This window comes from Phoenix dactylifera, chromosome 18, assembly GCF_051530095.1.
Source record: "Phoenix dactylifera cultivar Ajwa chromosome 18, Ajwa_hap1_PhDact_Kaust_v1.1, whole genome shotgun sequence".
NCBI classification, from domain to species: domain Eukaryota; kingdom Viridiplantae; phylum Streptophyta; class Magnoliopsida; order Arecales; family Arecaceae; genus Phoenix; species Phoenix dactylifera.
This window is the reverse complement of record NC_143207.1, coordinates 14,970,947-14,986,657: the sequence shown is the minus strand read 5'-3', so window position 1 is coordinate 14,986,657 and position 15,711 is coordinate 14,970,947. Positions and strand designations below refer to the sequence as shown.

The 15,711-nt window shown below is 42.0% G+C and overlaps 1 protein-coding gene across 1 annotated transcript; it reads right to left on the bottom strand.

Annotated features, from left to right (window-relative positions):
- Positions 1-1,063: 1,063 nt before the first annotated feature.
- On the bottom strand, positions 1,064-5,293 carry LOC103706785 (homeobox-leucine zipper protein ROC8-like). Its single transcript, XM_008791010.6, has 10 exons — positions 4,587-5,293; positions 4,382-4,499; positions 4,054-4,242; positions 3,321-3,779; positions 3,139-3,240; positions 2,842-3,051; positions 2,573-2,753; positions 2,229-2,497; positions 2,047-2,136; positions 1,064-1,952 (listed from the first exon to the last, which is right to left on the bottom strand). The coding sequence occupies exons 1-10, from the start codon at positions 4,679-4,681 to the stop codon at positions 1,572-1,574; spliced, it is 2,094 nt and encodes a 697-aa protein (XP_008789232.4). The 5' UTR covers positions 4,682-5,293; the 3' UTR covers positions 1,064-1,571.
- Positions 5,294-15,711: the final 10,418 nt, after the last annotated feature.

The following is a 15,711-nucleotide window of genomic DNA, read 5'->3' as shown; positions in this document are numbered from 1 at the left end:
ACTAATAGTTCTTAATTATGACATGCTACAAACTTCCCTGCAAAATTCTTTACTTGATCTTACCTACCAAAGAATTTATATGTTTGGAGGAAAAGAAAATTCATGCATTAAAGAAGAACACATCATTGAATAGGAACACATGCATGAGGAAAGGATTCATGAGAACTTGGCCTCAGATAATTAAATTTGAGATGAGGCCTTCTCGTGTGATAATGCAGACATAATTCCTTTTCTTTCCCTCATTGATGTAAATGTTGACTTAGAGATATATTATGTGCAGAGATGACAATGATGCCAGCAACAACAATAACAATGAAGTGACCAACTTATTCAGTAGTAATTGTTCTGTACTGGATTCTGAAAATTTATGGTAGCAATGCATGGGTCTTAATGGAAGAGGGACCAGAAGCTTCAAAGCAGCAGAGAGATGGCAGAGCAAAAGTGACATCATTGGCAGAATATCCAACCACCCCAAGTAGCAATAACCAAGCACATAACTAAAGCTAGCAGAACTTTTAATTCTCCTCAAAAAGGAAGATTAGCATCACCCACCCAAAATAATATCAAGTTAATTATAGGCCCTATCATAAGCAAACAACTGGTGGGGCTTTCATGAACTAGACAGCAAAAGAAGCAGAAGAGACAGCCTACAATTGAAGATTCTCATCCACTGTTGAAATATAGGGAGCAACATCTTTAAACTCCAAGTTCATCAACTTCGATGCCCAAAACTATATCCATTTATTAGCATATGGAACAAGAATATATGAAACCAAATAAATCAAGTTAAGTAGCTGCAAGCTTAATTGAATATTCCTGCAGTATTAGCAAAGTTTATAGCTAAAGCTAGACAAGCTTTTTATTTCACTTGATGAATTAACCTCGCAAAATAATTTCGAGTTTAGCGATTTGTCTGAGATCTCGAGTGATTGAAGGCCTCCCTCCTGTTCGAATTTTGAGTGCAACATTTTGTTTAACTCGGTTCTTCGTTACCATGTTTAAAACTACGGGCTATGAGTTAGCAAATCAATAATGAGAGATAAAATTAAACACTTGCTCCGACTTTAGGAACTCTATCTTCAAATGAATGTTCATGAGTGAATAATAATGGAGAGAAGTCAATACCCGAACCATTTTACCCTTGCTGCATGGAGTTGAGAGTGAGAATGAGAGAAGGGATAGGGGGGGAATGAACAAATAAAAATCAAAAGAAAGGAAAAGAAAAGGCCTCAAAGCTGAGTTATGACAGCAAGGAAAGGGACGAGTATGGTGCGTTCTTGACTCCCTCTTTAAAGGCTTCCTAAATGTAAATATGGCTTGACTCCTTGTAAAAATCTTTGAAGTTGTTATGAGACTGGCATCAGCATCAGCAGCAGTTCCAGCTCCAGTTCCAGCTCTTGATGAGAGCATTCAAGCGCCCAACCAACCAAAAGATAGCCTCCATTAAACCTCCTCTTGAACGCCCACATCAAGAGCCCTCTGAGCCCATCTGGTATGTTGCAGTTAAGGAAGGGTGGTGGTGGGGGGGGGTTGGGGTTGTGGGGGAGAGCTTCTGAAGCCTCTTCAGACCATCAGCCACTGGGGCAATTCAAGGCAGCCTTTATTTGCTGCACAGTGGTGCTAATGAGATTATTGACTGTTGTCACCGACTCTACGTTGAGCTTCGCAGAAGGAAGGCTGCTTACAAGGATCTGAAATGCCACTGTGATCAGAGACCCCGAGGAGCCTCCCATTGGGTTCGAGCTCGTCGTAGCCCCTCCACCTCCCCCGGGACGGCCGTCGGCTAATATGGTGAACCCTGATGGCAAGAGGGGAATGTAGGATGGATCCTCACCACTCATTACAATGTTGATGGCCGGAAGGTCGATCGGGGCGGAGACCACAAGCGAGCCCGAGGCATCAGTGCAGCTCTCCTGGAGTATCAGCATGCTGTTCTGGCTGGCATTGAGAGCCTGTTTGTTCAATCATATTATAAGTTCACATCCCAAGCCATAAAAAAACTAACTACATCAATACAAAACAACCAAGAAATTAGCAGAAACTCACACGAAGGAGAGAAATGCAGTTCCCTGGATGCGAACCGTTAATGATGCGAGCAACCTCTTGCACTGAATTCCCACTGGAAAGAACATCCCACTGAAGAAGATGTGCAAATATCAGTCAATATGTGGTTTTAAGATTAATTAAGAGTATGAACAGGAAACTGATCTAATAGTTGAAGGTAGGACCTGAGCTCGGGAATGTTCATCTTTGAAGAAACTGAAGACCCTCTCGGATGACATTGGTAACCATATAGAGGTTGCCGCGCTGAGGACGACTCCATTAGGCTGGCCAAGATTGGTGCTCTTGTGAACTGTGACTCGAACTCCTACATCATTTAGTCCTGAGAGCGTCGTCCAACGGTTTCCATTGGATGCACTTAAACTAGCGCAGAAATTGTTGATCATCCTCTGGGAGAGCTTCATCATGCTCCGCCTGCCCTCATGCGAGGGAATCACTGAAGGCATTTTCGAATTCAGCATCACAATAAAGTTCTTAGCTTCTAAGACTATTAGAGTACTCGATGCATTACCTCCTCCTAGGTCCCTCGTGGAAGCACCGGCGGCCATTAGACATGCAAATCTTTCACACATTCTCTGTAGAGTGGCGAGCCATCGCTGCGCTCCGAATGCCTCCCCGCTATCCACAAGATCCCTGTAGAGGCGGTGAACGGGAGTCTTCTCTTCAACTTCCATGTGCTCCACCCAGGTCACCTGGATCAAAATTTCGCACTTATCTCTCTATGACTATGAAGTTGACACAAATTCCAGCAAATAAGAACAAGTTGCACGTAAAAATCACCTTGGAGTAGCCATTGGGCATTTCCTGAATTAAGCAGCCAGAAGGAAGCCTCCATGAACGGGACGAAGGCGCAAACTGATTCTCTCTGGATAACTCTACTGAAACATCAGCTATAGCCCATGAGCCCTGCTCGATTTGCTGACAGTAGCGCAGGAAGCAGAGCTCACGTGTGGGCACAACGGGTGAAAGAACCTGCATCTCTTCATACATCTGTATCGTTTCAAAGTAGATGAGTGCCATAAAAAAACCTGCAATGGATTACAAGCAAGAGAACATGAACTTAATTAAGTTGACTACCAGAAGTAAAGATCCACTCCTAGTTCCTGCCATTCCTGTTGCGAGGACTTCTAAGGTTCTTGCCTTGGTGACAATCGTAGGAAAGAACTCCACCCACTTGCTCTGCAACAAGAAGGAATCTTACTCCAAACACCAGATAACTGAAAGGTTACGAGTATAATTAACTAAGCACAGGAGCTTACTGAATCCATAAACAAATCAACCAACGCCACAGCATTCATGAACACCAGTCCTGAATCCCTCGAGGCCTCGATGCGGATATCAGGACTCTTGAACTGGTGCCCGAGCTTGGGAAAGATCCTACCGTATGTTTCGAGATTAAGGACCTCCCTTCTATCACGTCCAGGTTTCATCCACAGGGGTTCATCAGTCTGCACTAGCCTGATCAGCTCTTCCATCGCATTGGTAGCCAAGTTTGCCATAATAGGCTTCTCAATATCGGACACTGCGGTCGGGAATGGAAAAGGCACTGCAGAAGAGCTCCCAGCTAGGAGATCAAGATCAAGGGAAGGGCCAAGCGCCGGACTACCGAAACCTCCAACTGATAAATCTAATGAAGACGTGGGCACTGGCTGAACTGGGGGAAGTTGTGTGATAGGCCTGCCTAGGTACTTGGATGCAACGCTCGAAACCCGATCGAGCTGCAACAACATGAATCAAAAGAGCAAAACTGAATCATATTGATGGAAACTACAACAACTTGTTCCTTCATCAACATCGTCGACATCGAAATGAAATGATAAATGGAAATAAGGTCATCCAATAAAACTAGTACATTTCTTGGGGGGTCTTCAGACAAAAAGAATTCAATCGATGCAAACATTACTATCACGTTAAATCTAAGGCATGGTGAACTGTTCGCAGAATATTTTTTTTTTCCTTTGTTTTGGAAGAAAGAGGACTGATAGCGGCTACCTCTTCTTTCAGCCGAGCGTTCTCCAGCCGAAGCTTCTGCTCGTCGAAGTAGGAGTCCTCAGTGACCGGCGGGCCGCCGCAGGAGGGGCAGATGATGTTCCTGAGCGCCTCCCTCATGGCGATGTTCTCGCACCGGATCTTGTCGTTCTCCGCGCGGAGGGAGCAGTTGTCGGCCCTCTCGTGCTGGGCCTGCCAAACCACCAGACCAGATCAGCGAAACCACCCAAAAGTGCCTCCTTTTTGGTTTCTCTCGCCCCACTGCACTTCCAAACGAAAAAGCCCAAAAGAAGGGAAGAAGAAAGAGAGAGACAAAAAAAAGGGGGCTTGCCTTCATCTGGGTCCTTCTGTTCTGGAACCAGAACTTGATCTGCCGTGGCTCCAGCCCCAAATCTCTGCTCAGCTGCATTCTCTGCTTCTCGTCTGGATGTGGGCATTCCTTGAACACCCTAAATACCATCGAAATAACGAAAAAAAACCCATCAAAATTCAATCTTTGAGAAAGAAGAAGGAGGACGAAAGGAAACAGAGTATACGCTTCGAGCTGCTGAATCTGGCGAGGGGTGTGACGGTGGTAACGCTTCTTCTTCCTCTGCCCGTCCGAGGCATCTGGGTCGTCCCCCGAATCCATTCTCCTCTCTTCCAACTCCTCTCTCTCTCTATCCTCTCTCTATATATGTACTCTTCTACTCCTACCCTTCCAAATTCTACATCAACGAGCTATCCACAGTATAAAACCCAAAAAGGCGACGCCTTTCCAGTCTCCACTTCAAACTTCTACTCCTTCCTCTCCAACTCCTCCTCTTTGCCAGGTTTGGAGTAATCCGGGAGCGGGGCGGGGGTGCGAGTGCACGGAGACGATTCCGGAAACCGCCGGGGCGCGTCGGAAATAGCGGCAACAATCCGGGCGGATTCACCCCCCTATTAAGGCAAAAAAAATTTCCAGACCTGGTCCCTGAATTAATAGCGAGCCAATCCCCTCCCCACCCCCTCTCTCTCCTCTCTCTCTCTCTCTCTCTCTCTCTTCCCCTCCCGAGCTTCTGGACCTCGTCCTATTAGTTCCCTTCTCCCCTGTGAGAGAGAGAGAGAGAGAGAGAGAGAGAGAGAGAAGGGGGGTGGTAACCGACGCGATTTAAAAGCCGGTGCTTTTAAATCTTGCTCTTGCTTCGAGGGCCTGCGCTCATCTCTCTCTCTCCCCTTTCTCCACAAGCCTCCCTCCTCTCTCTATCTCTCTCTCCTTGCTGTCTTGGTTTGGTACAGCTGCAGCGCCATTAAGGCGGGCCGTGCCATAACCGGGTCGAATATTGGATTCGGATCCTTCTCAAAGATCAGCATCCACCGAGCTTCATTTAGTTCCATCGCTCCCCGTTGAATCCATCCATGGACCATGGATCATGTTTGGGTTGAAGTGTCCGGGTTGTGTCTTTGCTTAGTTGATCTTCTTTCACAGCATCCACCATTGGATCAATTATACCTTTGCAGATCTCAAAGCATTTTGAGCCTCGATTTCCTTTACACAATCCAAATGGGGATTCGTGTAAACAAAAAAAATTCTTCTCCCCGATAAAAGATACAAATTCTATCCCAAGTAAAAATCTGAAAGATTTTAAGTCATTTTTTCGATGAAACAGCACGATTAAACTTGAAGCTAATATGCCAGTATCGGGTGTGGGATCCAAGTTCTAATTACTGGCCGGGTAAATTCCAAAGGTTTTGGATCTACTATTGAGCTTTTAAACAGGCATGTACTTGTCTGATTTTGTTCTTAAATGGACTATTTTCCTGTCTTCTGGTGTAAGTTGCTATTGTCCATTGTAGTTTGTTGTGGGAAGAGCACCACCAGGAAACCTGGAGCACGCCTGCATTGGAAAGATAAAGGTTGTCCTAAGATATACTAAACTTTATTTGGAATCTCTTGTTTCCATACAGGCAGGATTACAAACCCAACAACAAAATAAGTATAAATTGGATTCAGCCTCTGAACTTGGAGGTAGTCGTGACCCATCAAATGATCGGTTAGATCTGCTCGAGATACGAAATCCAAATTTATCGAGCTTGGATTTAAGTTAGTGTGAATTAAGACCTACATTAACCCCCTCGCAAACCTATCATTGTGTTACCAACTTAATATCTAGGGATTTAAGGATATTTCAACTGTATATGATTATATGTTGAATTGTTGCTTGTCTAATTAATCAAAGATATTAAAAAAGCTACCAACCGTTCTAATGGTTGATAGCGTAGCATCTTTTTTAATTCATCAATAATATCAATTAACAACTCAAGAGCAAATTTAAATGCTGCATCAAATAAAGTTCATCATAGGTAATTATCAATAATGTATCCTAAATTGACTACTTATTATTGACAATAAAGTTCCAATAAAACATGAAGGTGGACTTATCTTTAGCGATAATTCGCTTTAGTTGCATAATTCCAATGATAGCTACTAAGCAACGGGAACCATTGTATCGATATCTAAGAACTCTACGGTGCTCCATGACATGATATAACACAATGAGAAGTTTATATAAGTATGATATACCTCTCAGGTAATGATCATTTGCTTTCATGCTAGGATAGATGATTTATATAATTCTAATACATATATATTTAAAAAAAATTTGAAAAACAACACATTCCGGACGCCTTGCACCCTCCTTTTTTTTCTTTTTTTTTTGTTGGTAGAAATGGCTACTCATTCATATAAGTCTAACATGATGCAGATGTCCACAAAAAATCTTCGGAGTACCGGACGACAAAAGAGGCGACCTAGTTTGGGGTCCTGTTTGCCTTCCTAAACACGTGAGCCGCTTGAAAACCGCCCATCAAGTGAGCCATCCTGCAAGTCTTCCGGATAAGGGAATGACCATCACCATATCTGTCCGCCCTCCGGATCCAGTCAATCACCACTGATGAGTCTCCCTCGAGGTACACCCGCTCGCCACCAAGCACCTGCCTGGCATAGGATAAATCCTCTTAGGCTGCCCCGCAACTCTGCCCCATCTACTGTAAGCCCTGGTGTACGCCATCCTTCTGCAGCAAGCATCTTACCACAGTGGTTCCTGATTACAAATTCAACCTCTCTAGTCGCACCATCCACTGATCTACTGCCATCAAAGTTTACTTTAAGATAGCTAAGTTGGAAGTATCCAAAAAAAAAAAAAAAAGGGCAAATCTGGATCAGCCTTGCTCCCTCCTTCACTCGTGCTCCAGGTTAAAAAAAGGTCAGTGTTGTAAGCTTTTTGGTTGTCTGATTTGTTGGCTCATGGGAGGTAACATGGACCACGACCAACACAAAGTGGGCATCTTGGGAACAGACATAAAAACTTTCAAAAGGTCAAATGGACCCACTGGCCACGGAACTGAGTTGAGAGAAGTGGAAGAGTCAACCACCTTCCTTTCCTTTTTTAGTCTCTCAATCTCTGTGCCCTGGCCTCACCTCAATCTATCCAAGAAGCCTCTCGTAGATCTTATGCTTTTCCCACCAGGACTAAAAACAATTTATTTTGATCAAAGAAATAACTTAAAAATCTTTTTTTATATACATCTTGTAGAAAAAATATAGTGAGGAAAGGTGGCAGCCGTGGTCAGGGCGACCGTACGAAGTGCCAATAACTCGGGCTTTGCGGAGTTGGTGGCGAGAGTCCGAAAGCATCAATGGCGGCCTCTCTTCCCATAATACCCCCAACATTTTTACGAATGACAGGGGTTGGCGGCGCGGAGCGTCACGGAAGCGGGGAACCGTCATCACGCCGGCAGGAGGATTAGGTGGACACGTGGCTGTGTGACACCGGGCCGAGATCTGGATGTCGTTGATAGCACGTGCAGTCACATGCGCCTGTCTGACATGAAGTTTTGGTAACATTCGTACGAAGAGTTACTCTTATTTCTAAACTCTTCGGAGGAATGATTAGTTGGACCAGATTCACCGCACAGTTGGTAGACCAATTTAACCCTAAACTAATAATAGTTAAAAAGAAAAATTCATTAACTCAAGAATGGATGTAATCCAAGTAAAAGTTATATCAGGCGAATATCTTTAGAACCAATTGCAGGTATCAATATTTGAATGTAGGGTAGCGAAGAACATTACTCCGAATGATGATGTATGAGGGAGAGCTTCTTTGGTATCTGGATGTTACAATTGGTGATTCGAGAAGTTTGTTACAAGGTTTTGGCGACTTTATAATCCCACGTGTAACTTCCCTTCTCGTTCTATTGAAAAAAAAAAAAAAGATTTTCGATCACAGACCGAAAAATTTAGGGCAAATTGGAACCTTAACTATTTTTATCTTAGAATTAGAAAATGGTTCTTAAATTTGTATCTCAAATTGTGTTTCTTTAATGATATAATACTTTAGTGGCCAATTGGACGGACAATATAGATGAAATCTCAATAGCATCTATTGTCAATTACTAGATTCGCTAGGATCATTGTTGCAATTCGGTGTTTCTGAGATATATACCCCAAGACTTATGTAGTTTTAGGCATTTATTGACCCTCTTATGCTATATATTAAGAAAACATCATCATATCATTGCTAAGGACTCCCATAGGATTCCATTATTGATCGTTAAACATCTATAGCAATTGTTGTCTACCAGAACTGCTTTGGTAGAGTTATTTATGTACGGACTGTGGACCTTATGGGGTTATAAAGCACGATTTGATAGTTGATGTCTTATGCCTTATTGTCAGGCACATAAATGTGGGGCTTTACCTCTTCGTTCACTAATAAGAAAGAGCGCGAGAGTGAGAGTGAGAGTTACAGCAAGCATTACTTGTAGGTAGACCTGACCACGGTTCCGGAACCGCCGGTTCTGGTTCCACAAAAATCTAAAATCTTAACCGGAACCGAAAATAGTCGGTTCGGTTCCGGTTCTAGAACCGTCGGTTTCGGTTCCGGTTCTAGACGGTTCCGGTTATAAAATTTTGAAAAAAAATAGATTGTGTAATTAATTTGGAAACAAATTTTAAATACAAATAGATTGTGTAATTAATACAAAATGATAATTTGTACCTCATTTTATTATTTACTCATCAATAGAGGGGGTCGGTAATTTGGATCCCAAGAATTTGGGTTTGGGACATATATTTTCTTGCCTTTATTTGAGCGGGAGGAAGGCATTTTTGATAATTGGATTGGGAAAAATGAAAATATGAGAAGGTTATGGAATGTGTAGAGAATTGGAATAAATTGAATAATTGAGAGAGTGAAAAATTAAGAGAGAGAGATTGGAAGATTGAGTGGTGTGGTGAAAAAATTGATTTGGAGAGGTATATATAGTGTTGGGGATAAAATAGTCGTTTTTTTCGGTTCGAACCGGAACCGAGCTGCCGGTTCCGGTTCCATCAAACCTGGAACCTTAACCGAACCGTATTCCTCAAGGTTCCGGTTCGGTTAAGAACCGTGAGACACGGTTTCGGTTCCGGTCCGGTTCTTTCCTGTTCGGTTCTGGTCCGGTTCCTCGGTTAGAACCGAACCGTGGTCAGGTCTACTTGTAGGTATAATGTATTATTTATCTGAATTATTGGCTAAATAAAAAAAAATATTTTTAACTGTACAAAAGTTTCATTTTTTTGGCTAGCATGAAATTTTGATTTGTTTTACAAAAATCATTGTTTCGAGCATTGCATGTCTATCATGAATGCAACATGGATTTCTTCTCCTGCGTCACGCTATATTGGTAATATTGTTTGGAATAGTTCCTCTTCTATCTGCTAGCATTTGAGAGACCTAAAGTTTTCCTATGGAAGTTTGAGTAGTGCAATCCGGTTCGCCAGCGAAACACTTCTTGATTTATAGAGTAAAAAATATAAATATTAAACAATTGATCATTCTTTCTAAAATATAACGGCCAATCATTTTATGAATAGAATGGAACAATTAATGATTATCACATAGTTGTTATTATTTAAATAAACATTGCTATGTATAAAGTAGCTGCTCCCCACTATAGAATTGTTTTAAGGTTGTTATTTTAAACATGACTAGGGCATCCATTTTCTTTTTTGCATGAAAATAAATTTGATAGATGTAAGATAATAATGTAATTTTATTTCGTCATTGTTCACAAATAAAATAATATTTTAAGCTAGTATAATTTTTTTTTAAAATATTATATTGATTATAAATGAGGTACATGAAATAATGACCAATATGTTCATTATATAACAATGGCTATAGCAAAATAATAGCTAGATGACAACGATTATTTAAATTTTGATAATTTGTGAACAAGTGAATATACACCTGTAATTGAGGTCGAAATAATTACAAACAAATGATTTCAAGCTAAGCTTGATCTGATCGAAGCTCAATTGTGTATGTTATTTGCCCACTGAATCTTTGGTTTTTACCAATTATGGTCTGGAGTTTGGCAGTGAAACATAAAATTACAGCCCATAGTACCTTGGTGGATTTTTATTAGATTTGGATTAGATTTTGCAAGCTTAATTTGCCGCTCCAACTAATTCTCAATAATTTTACAATCTATCTACTTCCCTCTGCCAGCCGATAATAATGATACGATTAGCTGATAAGTTTTCCTTGCTTTTCAGAAAGCAAAGCAGACCTTCGCTGACATCTGAGGAATCTTTCATTGTTTTTTTTCGGAATGGAGTATTTTCATTGTTATTACTTCCGAGCTTCAACGACCTACATCTTTTTTCCTTCTGAATCTGATAGACGTTTAATATCTAAGCCCAAACCTGGATGAGAAAAGGAAGAGAAGAATGGTAAATAATTTTTCTAAATTGTAATAGCCATGCATTCGCTAAAAGTTTTCCCTACGTATGTTTATTCCTTCTTCTTTTTTTTTTTTTGGATAAAAACGACATTTTATATAGCTCTAATGTGAGTACATCCAGCCATATCATAAGAAAGTAAAGAGTATAAAGTAGAAGGTATATCTCTTATAGATATCCATATGATCTTCCAGAGTGCCAGGAAACTAATGAGGCAATCCAGTCTGTTGCGCTGTTCGCCTTTCGAAATACATGTAATGCCTGAAAGTTGCTCAGCTCCTGAGCCAAACTACGAGTATCACAGATAAGAGGATGATCATCACTATATCTGTCCACTCCCCGAACCCAGTCAATCACCACAAAGGAGTCCCCTTCAAGGCATATACGCTCAGCACCAAGTACCTGCCTTGCATAGGATATCCCCTCCCAAGCTGCCCGCAGCTCCATCCCAACAGCAATAAGTCCAGGCGTGCGACAGCCACCAGCTGCTATCATCCTTCCGAGATGATCTCTGATCACAAAACCAACATTTCCGGACAGCCCGTCCACCGACATACTACCATCGAAGTTCACTTTGAGATGTGGAGGTACCCAAGAAACAAAAGCAAACCTGGGCGTTGTAACAGCGGGAAGAGTACCCCAGATGTCCCTAGCCATCCCAGAAGAGAACTTCGCAGCAGCTGTGGTGATCTCCCTCACATGACATATGGCTCTATCCACCACCATCCTCGGGGGTAATCTTCTGCCCTCGAACAGGCCAGCATTCCTGTCCAACCAAATATAATAAGCCAAATATGCTCAATGAATCCCCGTCTCAACAGTTCTGGGCCTCATCCTGCTCCTATTTTTGCTTTGTTTTAGCGGACACGAATTCTATAGATGGAAAAATATTATTAGCACCATGGCCCCATAATGTACCTCAAGCTCACCACCCTCGACTTCGCCATCGCCTCCTCCCCTGCGGCCACACGCGCCTTCCTCCACACCCTCGACCTCCCCCTCAACGCCGCCACCGGCAACATCTCCTACGGTAGCCAGGACCTCATCTCCGCGAGCGGGATGGAAGGCGGGACTTCATGGATCATCTCTTGGCCAGTACTAAGAGCTCGGAGGGTGAGGTTGGTGGTGTTTGATACCAACATTGTAACAACCCAGAATTTCACCCAAAATGGCTAGCCGAAAGTTATTATTTAAGTTCCTCGATCCTGTATAAGTACCCAAGATCTCCTCGGCAAATAACCGATGTAGGACTAAACACACGCTTGCGCGGATCCTCGTATATTTCCCCCATTCAAGCCCGACGTCCTCGTCAAGAAGGGTTCAAATCCATTCAAATCTAATGACAAATGCCACGATAGGCTCATTGTCAGCACTAATGGATCCGTACTATAGTGTTTCCTAGTTCATATAGGTTATGGGCCGAGTCGGCTCTGATACCATTTGTAATAACCTAGGACCTCACCCAAAATGGCTAGCCGGAAGTTATTATTTGGGTTCCTCGATCCTGTATAAGTACCCAAGATCTCCTCGGTAAATAGCTGATGTAAAACTAAACACACGCTCGCACGGATCCTCACAAACAGCGAGGGACTCGTTTTGGTCTTCAATCTGCTTTCAACTGTCGTTTAAAGCTTTGGGATCCTCGTCCTCTCCGGCTGGGGGATAGGCCCGGTTCCTCCATCAAAGCCGGTCTGAAGGTATTCTTGAATGGCCCTCAGAGTGTCCCAGTATATGCTGTTTCCATGTTCCATGGGGGGCATTTCAATCAAGGCCATCACCTATATTCCACTGACGGTCTTGATTGGTAGGGATGTCAATGGGTTAGCTCAAGGTCAACCTGAGTCGACTAGGTTGTGAATTGGACTGTTCCCGGCCTAGCCCAGCTCTGTTTAATCTAAAGTATTCAGTCCCGAGCCAAACTCCATCTACAAAGGTTAGATTCAGATCTGGCTTGGCTCAACCTTGGCTGATTTGTGTTGACCTAATAGTCCGTATCTCTAAACTTGAAGAATTAATTATTTTTTATAATAAAAATTTTAATAATTACCATATATAACTAACAAATAAATGGCTAGTCCCTATATATAACTCCTTATTTACATGCGTCTGCAATAAAATGAGTTGAGATGCTAGTTGGTGAATACAAAATTTTCCTTTGCAAACCACGTAAGTCGACAGGGGTAGTATAAGTGAGGTACATATGGATGCCATTTACGTCAAAATTCATGCATAGCATGTTAAACGTGTGGCATTTGCCGCACATCCAAATAATAGGATGATGATATTTGTCCAACAATGTCTGTCAATGATTCTGCGGATAATAATGATATGCTTGGCTGATAAATTTTCCTTGCTTTTCGGGAAACAAAGAAGACCTTTGTTGCTATCTAATAAATATTTACATTTGTTTTGTTGAAATTGAATCTTTTCATTATTATTCCTTCCAAGGTTCACAGACCTACATCTTTTCGTTCCTGAATCCGAAACAAGTTCAATAGCCAAGTCCAAATTAGAAGAAGAGGAAGCGAAGGATTTAATAGTTTCTCTAAATTCCTATATCTCTAGTGATGGGCATCTATTCGCTAACGTTCTTTTCTATGCTTAGATGATCTTCTTCCCGTTTTTGCTTTGTTTTTTCTTTTCAGTTGCACAACTTTTGGAGAGCTCTGACCGTGCTTTAATTTGTTTTTTTGTTGTGGATAATGGATGAGAGATTTTTTCATCTTAAAATTTTATTTTTTTATTAACCCTATATTATAATTTTTTTTGGTACAACGGCTGCTCACACTTCTTTAGTATAAATGCAGCCCATAGAGTAGTGAGCCGTGAAGAAGATGACGCAATCTGCAGTTCTGTTTGTTCTCGATACACATAAACAATCTAAAATGAGGCATAATTTCTCGCTATCATGTGGATATCTCTGAGCAATGGATGGCCATCGCCCCTCTACTTGTTATCTCGGATTCATTCGATCACTGTAGTCTCTTCCAAAAAGATATTGTTAGTTTTTAGAATACGTCTCGCAAAAGTGATACTCTCTCAAGCTACCTGAGCTCCGCAATATAGTACATAATATACTGGGGCTTGAGCCGGCGGGTGTTCGGCGCGGAGCTGACGGCGAGTCGGGCGAGCTCAAGAGCAGGCTGCACAAAAGGTTCGACACGCTGATGACTCGCTCGGATGCTGGGGGCGCGCACGAGGGCGCGGCGGGCCAGTAGGTGGGAAAGGCCGGTCTTCGTCGATTACCTCGTGGCTAGTAACAAGAACAAGGTGGGTGAGGTGGCGCGGTTTGATGCCAACACCAAAGGACTCGCTTTGGCATGGGCGTAGGTCTCTGTCCCCATCCTTTTGGACTCCCATGGGATCCTCATCCTCTTCAGTTGGGGTTGGTTACTGAACGGGACAGTGTCTGGTTCCCCTATCAAAGCATATCTAATGGTAATCTCCAGTGAGCCTCAGGTCCCACAGCGTTTTACAGTTTGCTGTTTGCATGTTCCACATGAGGCATTTCCATCAAGGTCACCGCTCATATTAAATCAGATGTTGAGAGTTCCAAATTGATGATTCGAACTATTAAATATGATCTGCTATTTTTAAATTACTCATATATATATATATATAATAATGAAATTTGGAAATTCTTAACCTTGTCTTCTTCAATCGGGCGTTGAGGGTTAAACAAGTCATGTTCGGGTTGGTTGCGCGGACCTTGTGGAATAAGTTGGCATTAAATATGTTTGACCAAATAGTGGGTCAAGTCGGGCTAGGTTCGAGCCCATGTAGACTCACATGACACAAAGCTGGCTTGACCCCAATCATGGCCACCTCCATTCCCAAAACGATATGGGTCAGGTCTATAATGTACTGATGAGTTAAGTTTTGCATAACATTTGATTATAGAATATATTGAAACGCCAGTTCTAAAACCATACTGGCACGAAATCTCAAACAAGAGGGTGTGGTGTCTGATTTTGGCGTGGCTGGACTCGATGGTACCTAAAGGAGTATGTACTTTGAAGGATTTAATTAGTTGTGGCAAAAGAAATAGATCATGCGACACGGACATAAAGTGCTGAAATAAATATTCCAGCATCCAAGTCAGCAAAAACAGTGAATACTGTCGAGATTGCCCAGCAATATAAGCCAAGACTTCTTTTATATCTCATAATGGTGACCATGTAAATCAATCTTCTTAAGCATGGCCTGTATCAACCAAACTCATCCAGCACCAATTCCGTGAAAAAGGTTTCTTCTTTTCTTCATGCACACCAAGGTTAGAATCTATGCTAGGTTTGGACAAATTCTTAGAAAATAAAAGCTAGATGGGCCAACAAGCTTAATTTCTGCAAGATTTTCAGCCTAGTATTATAGAAATGAATAGCCAAGCAAACCTTTAGGTTTTCAGAAGCAGGAAGACAACATTTCATCAATCCTGGCCTAAAGTACCTATGATATATAGGTTTAAACATCATAACACGTCTAGCCCCAAGAAAAAGGAAACGAAAAGAAAGAAAAACAAATTCCAAAGAATGCTTAAGGACTATATACCATTTGTAATAAAAGCATAAATATATTTTATACAAGTCCTGCCAGTGATTTATGATATTTGCAACTGAGCATATTTTATGGAAAAACTTAATTACATTTCAGGATATGTTCATCGCTGGAGCAGACACATCCTCAGTTGCAATCGAATGGGCGTTTGCTGAATTGTTGGAGAAGCATTCCATCCTCAAGCGTGCACAACTGAAATTCGACAATGTAATTGGCAGAGACCGCAAGCTCGAAGAATCCAACATACCAAAGTGTCACGCCCCGAATTCGGATCGTAACACGGCCGTGCTATTGCAAAATTAAACACAAAATAACATGCAGCCACTTTAAAACTTCAAATCAATTATGAACAATTA

Coding starts and splice junctions, on each gene's coding strand:
- LOC103706785 (XM_008791010.6), bottom strand. CDS start 4,681: ATGGATTCGGGGGACGACCCAGATGCCTCGGACGGGCAGAGGAAGAAG. Junction 4,500..4,586: donor CAGATTCAGCAGCTCGAAGC/GTATACTCTGTT, acceptor GATGGTATTTAG/GGTGTTCAAGGAATGCCCAC. Junction 4,243..4,381: donor ACAGAAGGACCCAGATGAAG/GCAAGCCCCCTT, acceptor GTGGTTTGGCAG/GCCCAGCACGAGAGGGCCGA.